General features: G+C 37.6%; 1 protein-coding gene across 1 annotated transcript in view; it reads right to left on the minus strand.

The window, feature by feature from the left end:
• The window catches only part of pnpla7b (patatin-like phospholipase domain containing 7b), a 51,581-nt gene that overhangs the window by 27,530 nt on the left and 3,729 nt on the right, over positions 1-20,322 (minus strand). The window contains exons 3-18 of the mRNA XM_049470315.1: positions 18,442-18,516; positions 17,480-17,564; positions 17,304-17,380; positions 14,487-14,575; positions 14,253-14,393; positions 12,521-12,680; positions 11,342-11,422; positions 11,113-11,241; positions 9,984-10,064; positions 8,958-9,102; positions 7,115-7,204; positions 6,064-6,140; positions 5,298-5,453; positions 5,123-5,200; positions 3,833-4,038; positions 523-654 (exon numbers count right to left, since the gene is read on the minus strand). Of these exons, the coding sequence (XP_049326272.1) occupies positions 523-654; positions 3,833-4,038; positions 5,123-5,200; positions 5,298-5,453; positions 6,064-6,140; positions 7,115-7,204; positions 8,958-9,102; positions 9,984-10,064; positions 11,113-11,241; positions 11,342-11,422; positions 12,521-12,680; positions 14,253-14,393; positions 14,487-14,575; positions 17,304-17,380; positions 17,480-17,564; positions 18,442-18,516 (1,802 nt within the window). The remainder of the gene's footprint in view (positions 1-522; positions 655-3,832; positions 4,039-5,122; positions 5,201-5,297; positions 5,454-6,063; positions 6,141-7,114; positions 7,205-8,957; positions 9,103-9,983; positions 10,065-11,112; positions 11,242-11,341; positions 11,423-12,520; positions 12,681-14,252; positions 14,394-14,486; positions 14,576-17,303; positions 17,381-17,479; positions 17,565-18,441; positions 18,517-20,322) is intronic.

Raw genomic sequence — 20,322 nt, forward strand, 5'->3', positions numbered from 1 at the left:
CTGTACGACACACTTGTCTATAAATACACTATATTTCTAAATATTTGTGGACAACCTTCCATATTGAATGCAGTAAGCTATTTTAGACTGCAGCCATTGTTGACACAGATGTGCAAAAGCACACACAAATCAAATGCTCACGGCAATGCCCCAAAATCAAGTAGAAAGCCCGGTTTCTTTTTCCTGGACATTACGTAGTTAATGCAAATCAACAGAAGCTACACAAGAGGTTACACTTTTGTTTAATTTCCCTTAACTGTGAAAGAAGCAATAAATTAAGTAGCGTCCCAATGCTTTTGTCTGTGTAGTGTATGTAAATTGCTTTGCATTCCACATTTGGGAAAGAAAGTTGTCTTCAAACTTTTAACAGGCAGTGCGTGGTGCAGTTTATTGTAATGGTATACACAGGAAGGACAGAAGTGAAAAGAACTGTTTCAGTTTCTCTTTAACATAATTTATATTGATTCAGACTCCTGAGAGCACAGAGAGAGAGAGAGAGAGAGAGAGACAGCGCTGGATTACCTGTACACGGCTCTTCCAGCCTCCACTGCCATCCAGTCGAGAGCGAAGTCGATCTGTCTGACGAAGGGCGAGACTCTGCGCACCACAGTGTGAGCCACATTCAGCACCACGCGGGGCTCGGCACGCATGATCCTATCAATCAAATCAGACATTCAATAAATAAAAACATATAGAGCCCACCAGCACTCAGAGATTCTCTGCATTGGCTAGTTCTTAAGAGTTTAGTTCTTGTGTGTTATCGTGATAAATATGTTTTTTTGGAGAGCAGCCTGGTGAGTCTGCGATTTCCCACAGCGAAGAAATTGTGTAACTCGTGCCCCCATGTCACACCGATCACTCATGTAGTGTGAAAGTCTCACTAGTCTCAACTGACGACTAAAAAAAAGTCACGTAGTGTGAACCTGGCATTAGTTGGAAAACAGGAGGCAGTTTGTAGTTAGAAGTAAACTAAAGTATAGTGATACCAAGTGTGATAAATGATGCTAAATGCATCATTCTACAGGGGTTGGACAATGAAACTGAAACACCTGGTTTTAGACCACAATAAATGTATTGTCTCGACGGACAGTTCTGGTGGAAACAGAAGAGTTGAGGTGCACATTGCACTTTCAGACAGCTTCCTCTTACAGCATCCACAGTTAATCCTGTTGGATGTGGTGGGTCCTTCTTGGTGGTATGCTGACATTACCCTGGATACCGTGACTCTTGATGCATCACAAAGACTTGCTGTCTTGGTCACAGATGCACCAGCAAGACGTGCACCAACAATTTGTCCTCTTTTGAACTCTGGTATGTCACCCATAATGTTGTGTGCATTGCAATATTTTGAGCATAACTGTGCTCTTACCCTGCTAATTGAACCTTCACACTCTGCTCTTACTGGTGCAATAATGTGCAGTTAATGAAGATTGGCCACCAGGCTGCTCCAATTTAACCATGAAACCTCCCACTTTAAAATGACAGGTGTTTCAGTTTTATTGTCCAACCCCTGTATATAGCAATGCACTGATATGAACCACTATATACTACCCTACACTGTTGATGAATCACCCATCCTTTCATGAAGATGGACAACAATCTATTTTAGCATCAATATGAGTTGCAGTTCTAAAATCAAGGTTAAATTAATTTTTGGATATTTATAAATGTATTCGGTCATGCTCGAACTACACAAACGCTCAACTATACCCCACAGAAAGGAAACCAAAAGTAATGTCAGGTTAAATTTGCTACAGAATCAGATTAGATGCTTCTCCTTTTCTCGCCCATCCAATATCCAGTCCAGCATGTTCTACTGATACCGGCCAGATAGACACTGATTTGCCATCTCCAGTGACATCCCCACTGGTGGGCGTTTGTATGCGTGTCTCAGTGTGAAGCTCTTTGTCAGCCGCAGGCTCCGAGGCCTCGGAAAAAAATAAAAATCAATACCTTCCACCAAAAACTGATGACATTTTCCTGATCTCAATTATCTGAGGCCTGGAAGACAACTGCTGAGACTTCCTTCAAGATAAACCGGCTGCCTGTAAAAGAAGCTGAGGTTCTGGATGCAGACCGTTGCCATGGAGAAATCCTTAAATACCTTGAAGGGTATCTCACAAACACAGGCTAGAGAGTGACAAACTGTCAAATCAGTGCCAAGTGATGAGCAGGAGACACTCACGAATTCTCAGAAGCATGTAAAAGCAAAGCGCCAGTGCTAGCTCTGCAGCCACGTCCTGCCAAAGGAGGTGTTATAAAGGGTGTATGCTCCCTGAGGCGAAAGCTGTTACATGTATACATAGCCCCGTGTGTGTGTGTGAGAGATTGTGCATGTTTGTGTATATATGTATGTATTTAATATATAATATAGATAAAATTTACCAGGAAAAATGCACACACATATAGAAGTACTGTGTAATGCATGATACTAGGGGTGTAACGATGCATCGTGATGAAAAAATCTGACAATGAGCATCATGGAACCAGATGATTCCACATTATGTTACTATGAAATCTCATGTAGTTGCATTGTTTGAACACCAGAGGTCGGGATTCCACTAGTGCAGGCCAGGGAAACCAGTGGGAGTAATTAAAGGGTGGAGGGTATATAATAATATTTTTTAGACTAAAGCCAATCACACAACCACTTTTTCATATCTATTTAAGGAGAGTATTTATATTAACTTCATTACTGTTCATACTTCATTACTTATCTCATACAATGATATTTTCTCTATAAATTACTTAAAAGTTAAGTTTATAATACTTAATAATAAATATTACTTACCTATGTTTATATATGGAGCATACACATATATACAGCTTTGGACCAAAAAAAAAGTATGCGTTTCTTTGATTTTACCAAATTGAAAACCTCTGGAATATAATCAAGAGGAAGATGGATGATCACAAGCCATCAAACCAAACTGAACTGCTTGAATTTTTGCACCAGGAGTGCAGGCATAAAGTTATCCAAAAGCAGTGTGTAAGACTGGTGGAGTAGAACATGCCAAGATGGATCAAGACTGTGATTAAAAACCAGGGATATTCCACCAAATATTGATTTCTGGTCTCTTTCTTTGCATTATTTGATGTCTGAAAGCTCTGCATATTTTATTTGTTATTTCAGACATTTCTCATTTTGTGCAAATAAGTGCTCTAAATGACTATATTTTTATTTGGAATTTGGGAGAAATGTTGTATGTAATTTATAAAATAAAAAAACATTGTTAATTTTACTCGAATATATACCTTTAAATAGCAAAATCAGAGAAACTGATTTAGAAATTGAAGTGGTCTCTTGTTTCCAGAGCTGTATATGTGCAATTGGCATTGTTCATACAGTTTAAATGTTTAAACCTAATAATGTTTTTAGTTCACATCTGTTTGAAATATCAGGAAAGTGAACAGAGTGTATCGTTACACGCCTACATGATACATTAATAACATTGGGCTCCATTCCAACAAGGCAATACCTGTCCACATACTGCTGACATCTCAGAAATTTGCCTTAAAGACCAAGATACAAGCAGTGATGTCAGTAACGTATTACTTAGGACTTGCTTTTGTCGGACAACCTGAGGCAATTGCTGCTAACTAAATCAGCCCTAGTCTACATCACTCTTGTGCTGGATTCATTCACCATTAGGAACCTCTACAACTCCATGCTGACTGAGAAGCCAAGCCAAGTTGCATTACACATATGTGTACAATACTTCTGTATGTGTTGCTCACTGTTCCGGCTAACTTATCTTCCTTCTGAACAGCATCTTCAGAGTGCAATTCTATATTTATGCAAGTGTATATGTGTGTGTGTGTGTTTACATACTCATAAAAGTGTGTTTTGGAGATGGACAGGAAGCTGCAGTCACGGTGAGCTCGAACACTGAAGATTAGCGGTTCGCCTGTTAGCACTGCCAGGTGTCCCACCAGCTCTCCCGGGTGAGTCACAAACAGACACAGGTCCTCATCCCTGTCAATCATCCGCTGGTACACATGCAGAGCGCCCGAGACAACAAACTGCATGCTGACTTCCTGCAAGACAGACACAACTGGGCTTAAAGCAGCGATACGTAAGAATTTGTAGTTCTTGCTCAGTTTGTAGTTCTTGAGGGGTAGTTTGTGAAGGGGTACTGGGTGATGTATGGGTTTAGAGGCGGGGCAGGAGTGAGAGCTAATTTGGCTGAGCTAAATATATATTTATATATATATATATATATATATATATATATATATATAAATTAATCTGCATAATGTGATTTTATGATATTGTGATCCTCACCTATAGCACAGTTAAACTTGAGAGGGCGCTGCAGAGGCAGAAATTACCACAATAAAAGTTTTTTTTTTTTAAAGGTTAGGAAATGTTTATAAAAAATTTAAGCAGGACTGTTATATTTTATTAAGTCAAAGTAAAACACATTTCAGCTATTAATTAAAAAAAAGTATACCACAGTTAGTTCCGACCCTGCAATGTTATTGGCTGAGAGGCGTTTTATGAGTGACATTATTAGGCGATAACGCACTTTAACCGAAGCTCTCCATGTATTACTCCGCCACATACAGGTAAACTAGCAATGATGCAGCGCTTACAAACCAAATACAAACCAAATGCAATGTCAGTAAACACCACTGGGGGGCGTTGGATCCCATAGATACATTGAAGAAAAGCCATGTCACCAATAGGCAGCGCGGACAAAGACACGGTCCCACAAATAAACCCAGCGATTTTAAGATACGCATTATTACACACATTTTCAGCCACCAATATCAGGTTAAGAGTTGTTATTATTAAAATAAAAGCTTAAGTGTATATATTTTCCAGTTAATATAGGGTATTTTAAGCTGAATGTAAGGTGGACTCGTTTAATTTGGGTGAGTAAAGCGCTTCTGTTTATTTAGAGGAAGCTTACATTTCCATATTTTTTATTGAAATGGCCGATAATGAAGAGCTTAGAGTGCAGCTAAAGCAGAACTGTAATGGAACTATTTTAACTTGGAGTGTTTATAAACAAACCGATCATATTTTCTTGTCCTGTTTAACTCATATATGTATATATATATATATTTAGTGTCTCTTTAAGCAGGTTAATTGCTGTTTTAAAATGCTGATACACACCTGGTCTCCTTGGCTTGCCACCACACAGCCAGCCTTCACCTGCCTCAGGGTAACTCTGCCCTCCAGAAGACTGGGGTCCTGCAGCATAAGCATTAAACCATAAGCATTGAAAAGACTCAGATTCTGTTTTAATTACAATAATTATATTATTATATCATCCTCAACAAAGCCTTGCCTGCAGCTGAATGATTTTAAGCAGGTCTTTCTTGGCAGCCTGAAAGATGGCATTGATTTTGCTGTGGTGAACGTGGCCGGAGTGCCCTCCAGTGTCCGAATAGTGGTAGACCGCAGAGGGAGTGTGCTGCATGGTCACGGTCTTCTTCAGGATTGACTAGAAGAATAGAGAGGAATCGAGAAAAAGACAAACAGAATTTTATAGACTATTGCTGACCTATAAAAAGGTTATGTGCAACCATTGTTTTGTTATATGCTTATATAATGTTCCTTTTATTCTTAAAAATTAAGCTTAAAAATGACATATATACAGCTCTGGAAAAAAAAAAATTAAGAGACCACTTAAAAATGATGGGTTTCTTTAATTTTACCTAATTGAAGATGGATGATCACAAGCCATCAAACCAAGCTGAACTGCTTGAATTTTTGCACCAGGAGTGCAGGCATAAAGTTATCCAAAAGCAGTGTGTAAGACTGGTGGAGGAGAACATGCCAAGATGCATGAAAACTGTGATTAAAAACCAGGGTTATTCCACCAAATATTGATTTCTGATCTTAAAACTTTATGATTATAAACTTGTTTTCTTTGCATTATTTGAGGTCTGAAAGCTCTGCGTCTTTTTTGTTATTTCAGCCATTTCTCATTTTCTGCAAATAAATGCTCTAAATGAGAATGTTTTTATTTGGATTTTGGGAGAAATGTTGTCTGTAGTTTATAGAATAAAACAACAATGTTTGTTTACTGTATATATAACATGTAATCATACCTTGTAAACAACCGGGTGTGAATGAGTTTCATTTTTGTTCACTCGTTCAAAGGCTGTGTTAAGGTCACCTGACCCTGCTGCAGAATGGAAAAAAGTAAAAAAAAATCAGTGTGACTATTATCAATTATATTTTAAGCTCATTTCACAACAAAAATAGGAATTTTACATTAAAGCATTGCACAAAACCTATATTTTTTTTTTTTTTTGAATAAATATGGCAGTTGTACATGATTTCAGGAGGAATTGATCAACAGAAATGCTTCAAAATGACTTAAAGTACAGGGGTTGTACAATAAAACTGAAACATCTGGTTTTAGACCACAATAATTTATTGTCCTGACGGACAGTTCTGGTGGAGACAGGAGAGTTGAGGTGCACATTGAATTCTGACGTTTTTTGATACAATCCGGGTTTGCACCCGAACATCCCTTCCAGACAGCTTCCTCTTACAGCATCCACAGTTAATCCTGTTGGATGTGGATGTTCCTTCTCGGTGGTCTGCTGACATTACCCTGGATACCGTGGCTCTTGATACATCACAAAGACTTGCTGTCTTGGTCACAGATGCGCCAGCAAGACGTGCACCAACAATTTGTCCTCTTTTGAACTCTGGTATGTCACCCATAATGTTGTGTGCATTGCAATATTTTGAGCAGAACTGTGCTCTTACCCTGCTAATTGAACCTTCACACTCTGCTCTTACTGATGCAATAATGTGCAATTAATGAAGATTGGCCACCAGTCTGCTCCAATTTAGCCATAAAACCTCCAACACTAAAATGACAGGTGTTTCAGTTTCACTGTCCAACCCCTGTATAGCTTATTAAAGTGACTTCCACTGAATGTACATATACTGTCATCAGCATGCCAATTTTTAAAAATCTCTAAACTGTATCTTCACAGGAAAAGTAAAACCCCTCAATTTTCAATAGAATGCAAACAGGTTTTAATGATATAGAAGTAAAAAGTCATTTTGGAGCATTTCAATCATTTTTATTATTCAACTGCCAGCGCATGCCATCTGAAACTGATCATCCCGTGTTCTCACAACCTGAAATGGAGCTGTCTGTTGGAGTGGACATGGAGCGGGACTTCCTGAAGGAGGCTGAGGGGCTCTGTGTTGGGCTGGATTTTGCACTGTCTGCACAAAGCATTCAAATTCATCCAAACTGGTTAAATTAGACCTGTAGGACTCATGCAGCATTTTTATTATTTTTCTCAGTGCCCTACAACTGAGCTGGAGGAGATCATTCCTTTATGACAAAGAAAGCTGTAGACTATTTATTAAACTATGGCATTTTTAACTGAGATGGCATATCAGATAGTCATATATTCTGTCCTACATTAATATGAATATAAATAAAATTGGCTAAAACCTTAAAAAGTGAAACATTTAGCTGAAAGCAACGACTAAATGCTGAATAATAATAATTTTGCAGGTCTTCATTATCTCTGCCACTTTTTTTTCACTTTTTTCAAAATTTGTATTTCATAAGTTCACACTTTTCTGTCAGTAGTGCAAGTTTAGTCTTACATATACTTCAGTAGAGCTATTTTTATGAATTGAATTTTCCTTAGTCGTGCTTTTCTACTCAAACATTTACCTCAGCAGAGTAACTTTGATCATAAGCTTACCTCAGCAGTGCTACTCAAGTCATATGTGAGTGAAATTTACACGGACAAGTTAAGCTCATCTTTTTCTTTAAATATATAAACAAATGCTACGTTACAGTTACCTCAAAGTTCAGCTTACATTACTATACTAGCCCTGCACAGCTTACTGTATATCTTTTAGGTGGAAAAACACCCTGTTTGTGAAGAGGAATTATTGAGTAGTAAAATGTTGATTTATATATTTCATTTAATTAATGCGAGTATTCTAAAATAGGGCATCAAAATGAACTTAAACCTGCTGTTTGCCAGCAGCTCCGTGCCAGCTCTCTCCCTCACTCCCTGCCAACTCTGTATTTAGCAGCGCTCAGCTACTCAACACAGCTCTGGGAAAGGGGAGGAGGAGGGTATAGAGTGGGTCTGCTGTCGCTGCTTGCCTCTTAAAAGGAGAACACCGGTGTAAAATGGTCTTTTGGTGCAGTGAAACATTATAAAGAGTACTGACATTTGTTGAATAGCACACCTATGTTCTCACATGTGTAAATAAATGCACTGTGCACCGGCTGCTACGGCAGGAGGCAGGCTATGCGAAGTCTATGTATACATATCTATGTTATTATTAGTACAGTGGCAGATGGCAGCTCCCGGAGATGTAGCTAAGGCTATGGAATGTAAAAAACTGTTTTTTAATAAGCTTTTTAAGTTATTAATGCCTGGTTTTAAATGTTAGAGCTCTCCAGATTCTACCAAGGAGGTGTGGAGCTACTTTGAGTCTGAATAACAGTGAAAAAAGCAATTTATCAGGGCAAAATATAAAAGAGTGCTGGGCAAAAAGCACAAAATTACTTAATCTCAGAAAGCTGTGGGAGAACGGAGGTGTGCTGTTCAGCAAATTTAAGTACTTTAATCATGTTTTACTACAACAAAAGTCCATTTTACACCGGAGTTCTCCTTTAACTTTAGGAGAAACAATGAAAGCAATATGACTAAAATGTAGACGTTGTTTTAAATGAATTATTTAGCATTTTTAAAGTGCTTTTTGGTGACCTATTTAACAAAATAATTTTGGTTGCATAATTTGGTTGCAGAATAATATTTTGATGCATAAGATGAAATATTGGACCAGTGAATAGAGAATAGTGTAAAGTGTGTAAAAAAAAGTTCTGTTTATTAAATATATATACTACATATAACACTCAGCAGTGTAGTGTGGTTTGGTGCTTCCTGTGTGGTTTTCAGTAGTGTCTTATGCCACACCATGAAGCTACTGCAAAGAGACAGACCTGTGTCGGTGTGTCTCTCCACACTGTGATGAGCAGGTTTATCAGCCGTATGTATCTCTGACTGAGAGAACCTGCGGTGACTTCGGCCTGGACCACCCTCCCCCAAAACACTGGCCACGGACTCCAAAGGAATCGCCTGACTCTCCTAAAAAAAAACACACACAGATAACAGAGGCTACGTTCACATTACAAGCCACATTGTTCAAATTCGATTATTTTGTTTGTCTAGACGGTTCACATTCACAAATGTAAGTGATCTGTATTTGTGTGCAATGTGAACAAATCTGTCCCTGAAATGCCTCCTTGCATGCACACATTGATACCTATATAAACGTCGCTTTCTTCACCAACACCAAAAAATGTCTTGTTTGAGAGAGACAACTCATAGCTTTATAAAGGGAAATGGATGCGTATGTTAGCAGCTCATATGTGGAGCATCTTTTGCTGGAGTGGAGAAACAGTAAACAGCTGCTCTGAAGTACTGAGGTGAAAAAAGGACAGGTGGTTTGCTTTTGCTGTTTTTTGCAGCTATAGAGTGTGGGTACAAGAGAGAAGCATGTAGCGCTAATGCTAATGCGTAAGAGCAAAGAGATGCATGAATTCCGATTTGACCGTTCACATTCATTTCGCATGTCCATGAATTGAATATGTATCTGATTTAGAACCGCATATGAAAGTGACTCAAATCTGGAGTTAGAAAAAAATAGGATTTGGCACGTTCACACAGCCATTGAAAAATCAGATCTGAGCCACATTAAGCAAAAAATCTGTTTGAGTCACTTCAGCCTGTTAATGTGAAGATAGCCAGAGATGCTCTTTAGATATTTAACATCAACAGCCTCATTACTTTACTGTTGTACTGTATTTAAATGTAATTACATGGTTTTACAAGTAATGACGTGGTTACATAATAATTGCATAGTTCCACTCTGCTGGGTTTACTGCAGGTCAAAACCGTAGCTTCTAAGACTACAGGTGTTATATAGTGTTTGTGTGCATATGTAAAGCGTGATGCACGGTTCTGACCGGATTGAAGAGCTCAGTGGTCAGTCCCAGGTAGTTGTGCAGGGCGAGGAAGGTCACTCTCTGCAGACGCACCATGATGATCTAAAGAGACACAAAAAACAAAAAGACTTGTGAGTATCAGTTTCCTCTCATCACTAAAGCAATGGCAGTTTGGTGTTGTTTTTTTTAGCAATTATGAAAATAAAACAGTTACAACAGTGACAACAGTGTAGTGTCACCATCTTCAGCATCACACAATATTACAGCAATAAATTCATCAGATACTATTGTGTAAACAGCAAATATAAGGCCTTGTACCAAAGTGAATTGTTTTAATCTAGTATATTTATGCAAATCCAAAAATCTCCTATTTAACTAAAAAAAAAAACACTAAAAACACAAAAAATGGCTATTGAATATGAGTGGGTGATGTGGCCCTAAAATAATATCATGATAGGTCATGGAATTTTCACGATAACGATACTCCTGCCGATATGACAAAATACTAAATTGAATTAACAACATTATTTGAAGAATACACCACTGCAACAAAATGATAATTAAATTTTACTATTGCATCCGATATGATATAGCACATCCCTAACTGAGATATAAAAAAATACAAGAATTTTATCAGATTTGTAACAGAAGTCAATGATCCAGAATGCCATAATACTAATACTAATGCACTCCAAATATCTCCATATATCCAGGATTAAAGTAAAATAAATGATACCGGACAGATGTAATCTGTCTCTAGTAGATGTATAATGGGAAATGCGAACAGTGTGAATTTTTCTTTTGCTAAAAACATTAAAAAAGTAGTACCCTTGATGTGATAGTTAGAGGTGGGTGACATGGCACCATATTTTAGGGTATAGTATCTTTCACGATAAAAAAAATGTTGGCAATTTTATTGCATACAATACGATACGGCACAACCCTACTATTAAATCGTTGCCAAATTGCACAAATGAAAAAACTAATCTCTCATTCTCTGATTAAAATAATATTTTAATTTTTTTACATAAAATGTAACTGATTTTACTTTTAAATTGACTTTGCATTACAGTGTATATAAACAAAGCAGTAGAACAGTGTAAGCCTTGAACACTAGTTTGTATTAAAAACTTAAAAATGAGGGCCGTACCTGAATGACGCGGACCAGAGTTTCTGGATATTTCTCAAACACTGATTGGAAGGCTTTAGCTGGAAGGCGGAGAACCGTGGTTGGAGCTGCAGCTCTGGCTGATACAGTTTTATAGGGAGCTGGATATCCCTGCACACAATTAAAACACAAGATAACTGGATAACTCCATCTCAGTCCAACCAAAGTCCTACATCATCTACTGAACAGAAGAAGTTCTGATGGATCTCACCGTGATGATGTCCAGAATACTGAGCAAACTGTGAACACTGTCTCCAGCCTGCACATGCTTTACCACCAGTTCAGTTCCATCCTGAAAACAAGAGTTAAACTTATTAAATATGCACACTGGACACTTCATCTTGAGGCTGAGTATCTACAGTCTGTAACTGTTCTACTTATGTTCCACGTTTTTTTGTTGTGTCTGCCATATTTGGGAGCAAATTCATGGCTAAGTCAATGGTGAAATATGGCTAAAATTAGCAATTGTTTGCTGTGTAGGTAAGAGACGCTAAGCTAACGACTGAGATGGGATTAGCCAACCGAGAAGGGGCACCCTGCAAAACACTACTAAGAAATATACAAAAAAGGGGAGGTGAGATTTAAAGTTGCAACTGAATGCTGGATGTTAAAAATAGATACGCATTCTACTGATTGAATGGGCACTAATATGTAAGTTGTTAGCAGGGTAGCTAAGCTAATTGTCTAGAAGGAATTCTAGCCGAACAAGCTAATGTGCACAGGTCCTATTAGCAATAACCAGCTAGCTAACTAGCCAGTCCCCGCATCTCAAAAAAGAAAAAAAAAATCAATATATCATTTAAAAATTTGCATTTCATTTGGAAATCAAGGGAGCAGAGTCTGGAGGAAGAGTGAAGAGAAACACAGTCCAAACTGCTTGGGTTCTAGTGTGAAGTTTCCACCAATCAGTGATGGTTTGGAGAGAAATGTCTGTCATCTGCTGGTGTTGAGCCACTGTGTTTTATTATCAAGTCTAAAGTCAGTGCAGTTTTGTTTTTTCCACAAAATCTTACAGCACTTCATGCTTCCCTCTGCTACTGACAACTTTTATGGAGATGCGGTTAGATTTCATTTTCCAGCAGGACTTGGCACACTGCCCACACTGTCAAAAGTACCAATTAGTCTTATATAATATTCTAATTTTCTGAGACACTGATTGCTGGGTTTTTTTTATTTGCTGTAAGCAGTCATCATCAACAATAAAATAAATAAACGTTTAAAAGAGATCACTCTGTGTGTAATAAATCTATATAATATATTTTTTGAGACACACTAGTAATAGAATAGAATAGAACAGAAGCTTTGATTTAATACAGTGTGCAGTGAGTGAAAGTACAGTACAGTAATTAAACATATAACACAGTAATGTTGTAGATGGTCTGGTTCTTACGCTCTCATGAATGCACAGGTCCAGCCGGCCGTCCTGCACCACGAAGATGCTGTCGTCAATGTCTCCGGGGCGAAATAGACCCTCCCCCTGCTGCAGCTCCACAAACACCATGTGGCGACACAGTTCCAGAAACAGAGGCTTCTCAAAGTGACCCAGCACCCTGACCACAGACAAAGATACGCCATTTACCATTTACACTGTCCATCAAAAGCCTGGACACCCCTTTACCACTTCATCTCCCAATGAAACCTACAGATCTGTGCTGATCAAAGTGATCTTAAAGTCTCAGTGACTGCCTGGATGTTTATTATAATAAGCTTTAATTAGGAAACCTAGGATAAAGAGCATGCAACCCAAAACCAATCAGGTTGAAAACAATATTAAATCAGGTATTTTTCCTTCACCCTTAGTTCACAGCAGGGGGCGCTGTATTGTTTGCTGTAAGGAATATAATTCACCCAAACAATCACCATAAAACAAGTCAGAGACTTGTTGTGCCACAGTAGCTTTTCTGTTGGTTCCATCTAGAAGGAATTGCCTTAGTTCATTTGATTTGTCCTCCTCAGACCACTAGTGACTTGTCCATAAGACTGAAATTCTTGCTCAGTAATTTGGCTATATAAAAATTTGGCTTTTGTCAAAGTCACTCAAGTCTTTATCTTGTCTAGTCTACAACTCTGGAAAAAAAATCAGTTTCTGAATCAGTTTCTCTGATTTTGCTATTTGTAGGTTTATGTTTCAGTAAAAAGAACATTGTTGTTTTATTTTACAAACTACGGACAACAATTCTCCCAAATTCCAAATAAAAATATTGTCATTTAGAGCATTTATTTGCAGAAAATGAGAAATGGCTAAAATAACCAAAAAAGATGCAAAGCTTTCAGACCTCAAATAATGCAAAGAAAAGACAGTTTATTCATATTCATAAAGTTTTAAAAGTTCAGAAATCAATATTTGTTGGTATAACCCTGGTTTTTAATCACAGTTTTTAATCATCTTGGCATCATGTTCTCCTCCACCAGTCTTACACACTGCTTTTGGATAACTTTATTCCTTTACTCCTGGTGCAAAAATTCAAGCAGTTCACAGTTTGGTTTGATGGCTTGTGATCATCCATCTTCCTCTTGATTATATTCCAGAGGTTTTCAATTCGGTAAAATAAAAGAATCTCATCATAAGTTGTCTCTTATTTTTCCAGAGCTTTATGTTGGGAAGTACTGCCAATAGAATAGGACTCTCTAAATCATATCAACATAAACCTATTGGCACCACAATGCTTAATGCCAGGCATGTTGGACTATAGTCTTATATAGAGTCTTACAGATGATCATAATCATCATCCAACATCCAAACCTTACTAATGCTGCTTGCCGCTAAATGCAATCAAATCTTTACAGCAATGCACTCTACTGTCTAAAGAAAGACTTTTAGCTAGAGGGTTTGAAAAGACAGTTACTGTAAAACAAGAAAAGCTGGACAGAAACAATAAAAGAGCAGAAAATCCAATATTTGACCCCATAAATTGTACATCCTAGATCTTGACACCAGTCACTATTGTGATATTGCGAAATCAATGGCTCATAGATAAATGGTGTATTTTTTAGTGGTGTAACTCTTAACTCCACTTTGATTGATGTGCTACTTTACCTACATTTTGAAAGATCCGCAATGTACAAAAACATCATAAGCATTATAAAAATGTGGTTTCGGAAAAGTCAGGCATCCAACATACCTGACATTCTTCAGCATGTACAGAACTTCTGACGGCAGGTTTGAGTTCTGCACGTCAAACTCAGTCAGGTCAGCCTCCAGAACGGAAGGAGGTGGCTCCTTGGGCTGGAGGGTGGGCGGTTCTCGGCGAATCCGCAGGAACCTGATTGGATGAGACAAGACAGAAAAGTAAAATATGACATAGGCAACTTGGTTGACAGGAGAAACTGCTGGGGTGGGCTTGTGGGGTACCTACTTGCGCGCTATTGAGAGAACTTTGGGTCTCTTTCTGGTTCGCTTTTGAGACACTGGACCTGAACTGACCGGGGAGGATAAGGTCTGCACCTACAATTTAAAAGCAAAAACATACACAACCTGTTTATTTACGTTACATTCATTACAAGTCATTACAGTTTTACTTTAGTACATGTACTAATTGAGTACCTATAGAAAATATTCATACCCTATCAAAATCCTTGCTTTTTGTGGCATTATACCCTAAAAATGAAAGGTTGGAAAGTTTTTTCCGTCAAGCTGCTGGCTTTTAGAGGGAGCAAAATTGGCCATGCTACCTTCAGGTGGGTAGATGGCGCTCTCTCCCCACATCACTCCTAGGGTGATGTTCACAGCATAAGGCATCTGTGAGCTGATGTATCGGAACCGAGTCGCTGCGCTTTCCTCCGAGCGCGCTGGCTGCTCGGCAATGCTGCCTCAGCAGCAGCTCGAAAAGAAGCGGTGGCTGACTTCATGTGCTAGTCTTCACCCTCCTGGTGTGTTGAGGCATTACTAGTGATAGGGGAGTCCTAATGAGTGGGTTGGGTAATTGGACATGTAAATTGGGGAGAGAGAGAGAGAGAGAGAGAGAGAGAGAGAGAGAGGGATAGATAGAGATAGAGAGAGATAGATAGAGATAGATAGATAGAGAGATAGATAGAGAGAGATAGAGAGAGAGAGAGAGAGAGAGGGATAGATAGAGATAGATAGAGATAGAGAGAGATAGAGAGATAGAGAGATAGATAGATAGAGAGATAGAGAGATAGATAGATAGATAGATAGATAGATAGAGAGAGAGAGAGAGAGAGAGAGAGAGAGAGAGAGAGAGAGAGAGAGAGAGAGAGAGAGAGAGAGAGAGAGAGAGAGAGAGAGAGAGAGATAGATAGATAGATAGATAGATAGATAGATAGATAGATAGATAGATAGATAGATAGATAGATAGATAGATAGATAGATAGATAGATAGATAGATAGATAGATAGATAGATAGATAGATAGATAGATAGATAGATAGATAGATAGATAGATAGATAGATAGATAGATAGATAGATAGATAGAAAAGTAAAGGTCCTTCAGTGGCCGAGTCAGGGTCCTGACCTAAATACATAAAAAAAAAATCTATGGATGGACTTGAACAACTCAAACAATTCTGAAATAAGAATTTAGATTTTTTTCTTATTGCTTGAATGTTGTAAGGCGAACTATGTTCATAAAACATAGAAAAAAATGCCTTTATTGTGAGTTTTGATTTTAGGTTAGAAAAAAAGAGAAACTGTTTCAAAGGGGTATTAAGATTTTCTATAGGCACTGTACATACTGTATGGAACATAACCTTAGGCCCTTTTAACATACATAGTCGCTAGGTAACATATTTGACATTGGTAACTTTTTACAGCTACAGTTTATCCTACACAGAAGCCTCAGGCTACAGTACTGTATATGGAAAAAAATAATGGGGCACCTGGGCATTTGTTGTTTCTTGTGAAATGAAGGGTACTAAAAAAAGCAGTCAATCCTATTTTTGTTTTTTGTTGGAGTAACTGTCCAGATAAAAGGCTTTCTAGTAGATTTTAAGCATTACTGTAAGGATTTTATCACATTCTGTAAAAAGCGAGGTCAGGATTATATGTTTGGCTGCTCTAGAGAGTGAGTCCTGGTTTGCTAGAAGTACAAGTTGTGTGTTTGGGTGCTTTTGGGTGCATTTGCACATCTGTTTCAGCAATAAGTTCAACTTAAACTAGCTGTATGCATTTATTAGAAGAGGTGTCTGCAATCATTCGGAATTATAGTGTAAGGGGTGTCCAAACTTTTTTTGTTGGGGGCCAGAAGGAGAAATATATTTGAAGTCACGGGCCACAGACACTTTAATAAAACAAATAATGAAATATACCACTTTAAATAATACATTTTCCTGATTACTTTCATTTACACACCATTTTACTTGATTTACTATCTTTATCTATCTTTGACAGTGTTGTGTAAACTAAGATTTTTCAAATTGATGTTTCATTTCATGATATCTCTTAATATTAAACTCCTTAATTACGGCAACTTTTAGACTCTTTGGCCCGTTTTTCTGCGCTACAACTGTGCACCCTCTCCGATTTTAGACTCTTTGGCCCATTTTTTCTGCGCTATAACTGCGCACCCTCTCCGCTTTTAGACTCTTTGGCCCGTTTTTCTGTGCTACAACTGTGCACCCTCTCCGCTTTTAGACTCTTTGGCCCATTTTTTCTGCGCTATAACTGCGCACTCTCTCCGGTTTTGGACTCTTTGGCCCATTTTTTTTCTGCGCTAAAACTGCGCACTCTCTCCGCTTTTAGACTCTTTGGCCCGTTTTTCTGCGCTAAAACTGCGCAGCCTCTGCGCTTTTAGACTCTTTGGCCCGTTTCTGACACCTAGCGTTCAAACTTTTAATCTCACATTATAAAAACCTGCTTAACAGCGGGCTAACTTTCATTCTATTTCTAAAATACCTCGCGGGCCGCTCCAAAAAAGGAAACGGGCCGCAAATGGTAGTTGGACACCCCTGGTGTAGATGAATATATACATGATATACAGAATAAGCTGGAGCACCGGAACTAATCTTCAAATGTCAGGACCAAACTTAAATGTTGTAATGTTCTCTAGTGGCTGAAAGATACAATCAATCCTCACAGCAATGTTTCAACATCAACAAGAAACGTTGGACAAGCCGGTGTCTATAAACGTTTGGAGATATTATATTTTATATTACCACAAACTGTGTGTGCTATTAAATAAGAGTCACTCAATTACTGAATATTGAGGAAGTCATACCTTTCTCATTATTTTTCTTCCATAAAACATCACTTTATCTCGTTTTCTGAAGCGATACTGGGGGGTTTGATGTTCTTCTAAAGAGAATCCACAAAAATATCAGCAGGTGAAGAATTAAAAAACATATTATTATTAGAGCAGATAAGATGAAAAAGATGAAGCCCTGGTGTACATACTTGCTTTATATCTTCTGTACAGAAAAAATACGACAACACTAATGAGGGAGACAGCAGCTGCTACTCCAATCAGCACACCCGTCCACTTAAAAAAAAGAGAGAGAGAACAATACATTCATTAGTTTCCAACACAAACAACATATAGCACAGATCTCTTGCATTTCTAAAGTGTCAGGTATTTTCAGGTATTCAACATTCCACGCATAATATTACTACAGTACATGTGTACTGGGTGGAAATACACAATATAAAGGCATTAATTGTCTGGTTAGAATTATCCATGTGAACAGAAAAGCAACTCTGACATAAATCTACAGCTCTGGAAAAAAGACCACTTAAAAATTATGAGTTTCTTTGATTTTACCAAATTAAAAAACATCAAACCAAGCTGAACTGCTTGATTTTTTGCACCAGAAGTGGCATAAAGTTATCCAAAAGCAGTGTGTAAGACTGGTGGAGGAGAACATTTCAAGATGCATGAAAACTGTAATTAAAAACCAGGGTTATTCCACCAAATATTGATTTCTGAACTCTTAAAACTTTATAAATATGAACTTGTTTTCTTTGCATTATTTGAGGTCTGAAAGCTCTGCATCTTTTTTGTTATTTCAGCTATTTCTCTTTTTTTATTTGCAAATAAATGCTCTAAGTGACAATATTTTTTTATTTAGAATTTGGGAGAAATGTCGTCTGTAGTTTATGGAATACAACAACAATGTTCATTTTACTCAAACATTTAACAATAAATAGTAAAATCTGAGAAACTGATTTAGAAACTGAAGTGGTCTCTTATTTTGTTATATCCCTAATCAATCTAAATTTAAAATAGTCAAAATAGTAAGAAGTACATAAAGAATTGTAAACTGTATTGTATACTAAGAAACTGCAAAGCCACAGTATATGTTAAGACATATATTATCTTCTATATACAGTATAGAAGATTAAGGAACATGCAGGTGTACCATAGTGGTGTGCAGCTGGTCCTCCATAAAGGCCTGAACTCGGGCCCTGAATTCTTGTCCATACTGCATCGGTGTCTACAATCAAATCAAAACAATCACTGTTATCCACTCTCACACACACTGAGGAGAGCTTTATCAGCCACGCCCATGAAGTCAAACATACACATACACATTGTTCATATACATTGTTCAACACGCTACCACAAAACTCTCTCCAATATGTTCTCTGAGCACCTATAGGAACATCAAATTCGTCTAATTCTATTTTAATAAACACCACCAGTAAATCTCTCTATATTTTTATCATCTAATAAATCATTAAACAATATCAGTCAGAAAGAGAATGCTTTTTTTTGTGTCTGTTAAAATTTGTTAATTTAATTTTTATTTTTTTCTCTCTCTGTGTTAAGCTGTACTAAGCTGGAGAGACGGAGAGATACATGTAAACCCTTGCAGAGCAAACCATGAAATTGCAACAGTAAAGGACATTTCCATTTAAAATAACAGCTCAGATATAGGCCAGATGCAGGTGCAGAATTTGAACTTCATTTTGAACTAAATCAGGTCAGTTCTGCCAGTGTTGGTTTAAGCCAACACTGCAAACAAATTGCATCTGGCCAATTTTTGGTGGTATGTGGTAGGGGTGAGACAAAATATATCGATATTGCAATATATCATACTGTTTTCTTTATTTAAACTATCAATATTATTATAATATTATATATTATAAAAAAAGTTAATCTACACTCCCTATGGCTACGTTCACATTACAAGCAACATTGCTTAAATCCGATTTGGATATCTTGACGGTTCACATTCACAAATGTAAGTGATCTGTATCTGTGAGTAATGTGAATGAATCTGTCCATGAAACGCCTCACATGCACACAATGATACATGTATATACACAACACCTTATTCACCAAAAACAAAAAACCTCATATTTGAGAGACGTCTCGTAGCTTTATAAAGGGAAATGGATGTGTTTGTTAGCAGCTCATATGTGGAGCATCTTTTGCTGGAGTGGAGAGTAAACAGCTGGTCTGAAGTTCATGCTCAAGTTGAGGAGGAGAAAAAAGACCAGGTGGTTTGCTTTTGCTGTTTTTGCAGCTATAGCTGCACAGCTGCACCAAGAGAAGTACGGACACGAGAGAAAAGCACATGCGTAAAAGCAATAAGAAAAAGACGCATGAACTCCAGATTGTTCGTTCACATTCATGTTGCATGTCCATAGATTAGATACGTCTTCAATTTAAGACCACATATGAAAGTAAATCAAATCTGATTTGAAAAAAAAAAAAAAAAAAACTGATTTGGTATGTTCACTAGGGCTGCCACAAACGATTATTTTTATAGTCGACTAATCACCGATTATTTTTTATGATTAGTCGACTAATCGGATCATACGTTAATTGAATATAAAACACAGTTTATCACAATAGAATGCAGCTGCTATTATACAACCAACATTAGATTTCAGCTATATGCTAACTAAAAATAAAAACAATTAAAATCATAGTTCATTAAACCTTTAATGAAATATGCAGCTTGTTGTAACACACAATTATTTTACTGTTTAGCATAAAGTGTAAACAACTGTGTAAAATAAGGATAAGGCACTGGCATTTATGAAACATCTCAACCGTGAGGTTGTTTGAACTATTATGAAAAAAAAGTATATTAATAAAAAATGCCTCTCTGTCCAGATATTGTGTACATTACCATACACAGGGCAGCGGTCTGCAGATCTGATTGGCAGAGGAGAGCGTTTGGTGATTTTACACCACACATGACTGATCTGTGAGTTTACTGCACCGAAAAGCACTGAAAACAGAAGCCACTGTCAGAATGAAATCCTTCTCTGTAGTTTATCGGTTTGGG

The sequence above is a fragment of the Astyanax mexicanus genome, chromosome 22 (assembly GCF_023375975.1).
Source record: "Astyanax mexicanus isolate ESR-SI-001 chromosome 22, AstMex3_surface, whole genome shotgun sequence".
NCBI lineage: Eukaryota > Metazoa > Chordata > Actinopteri > Characiformes > Acestrorhamphidae > Astyanax > Astyanax mexicanus.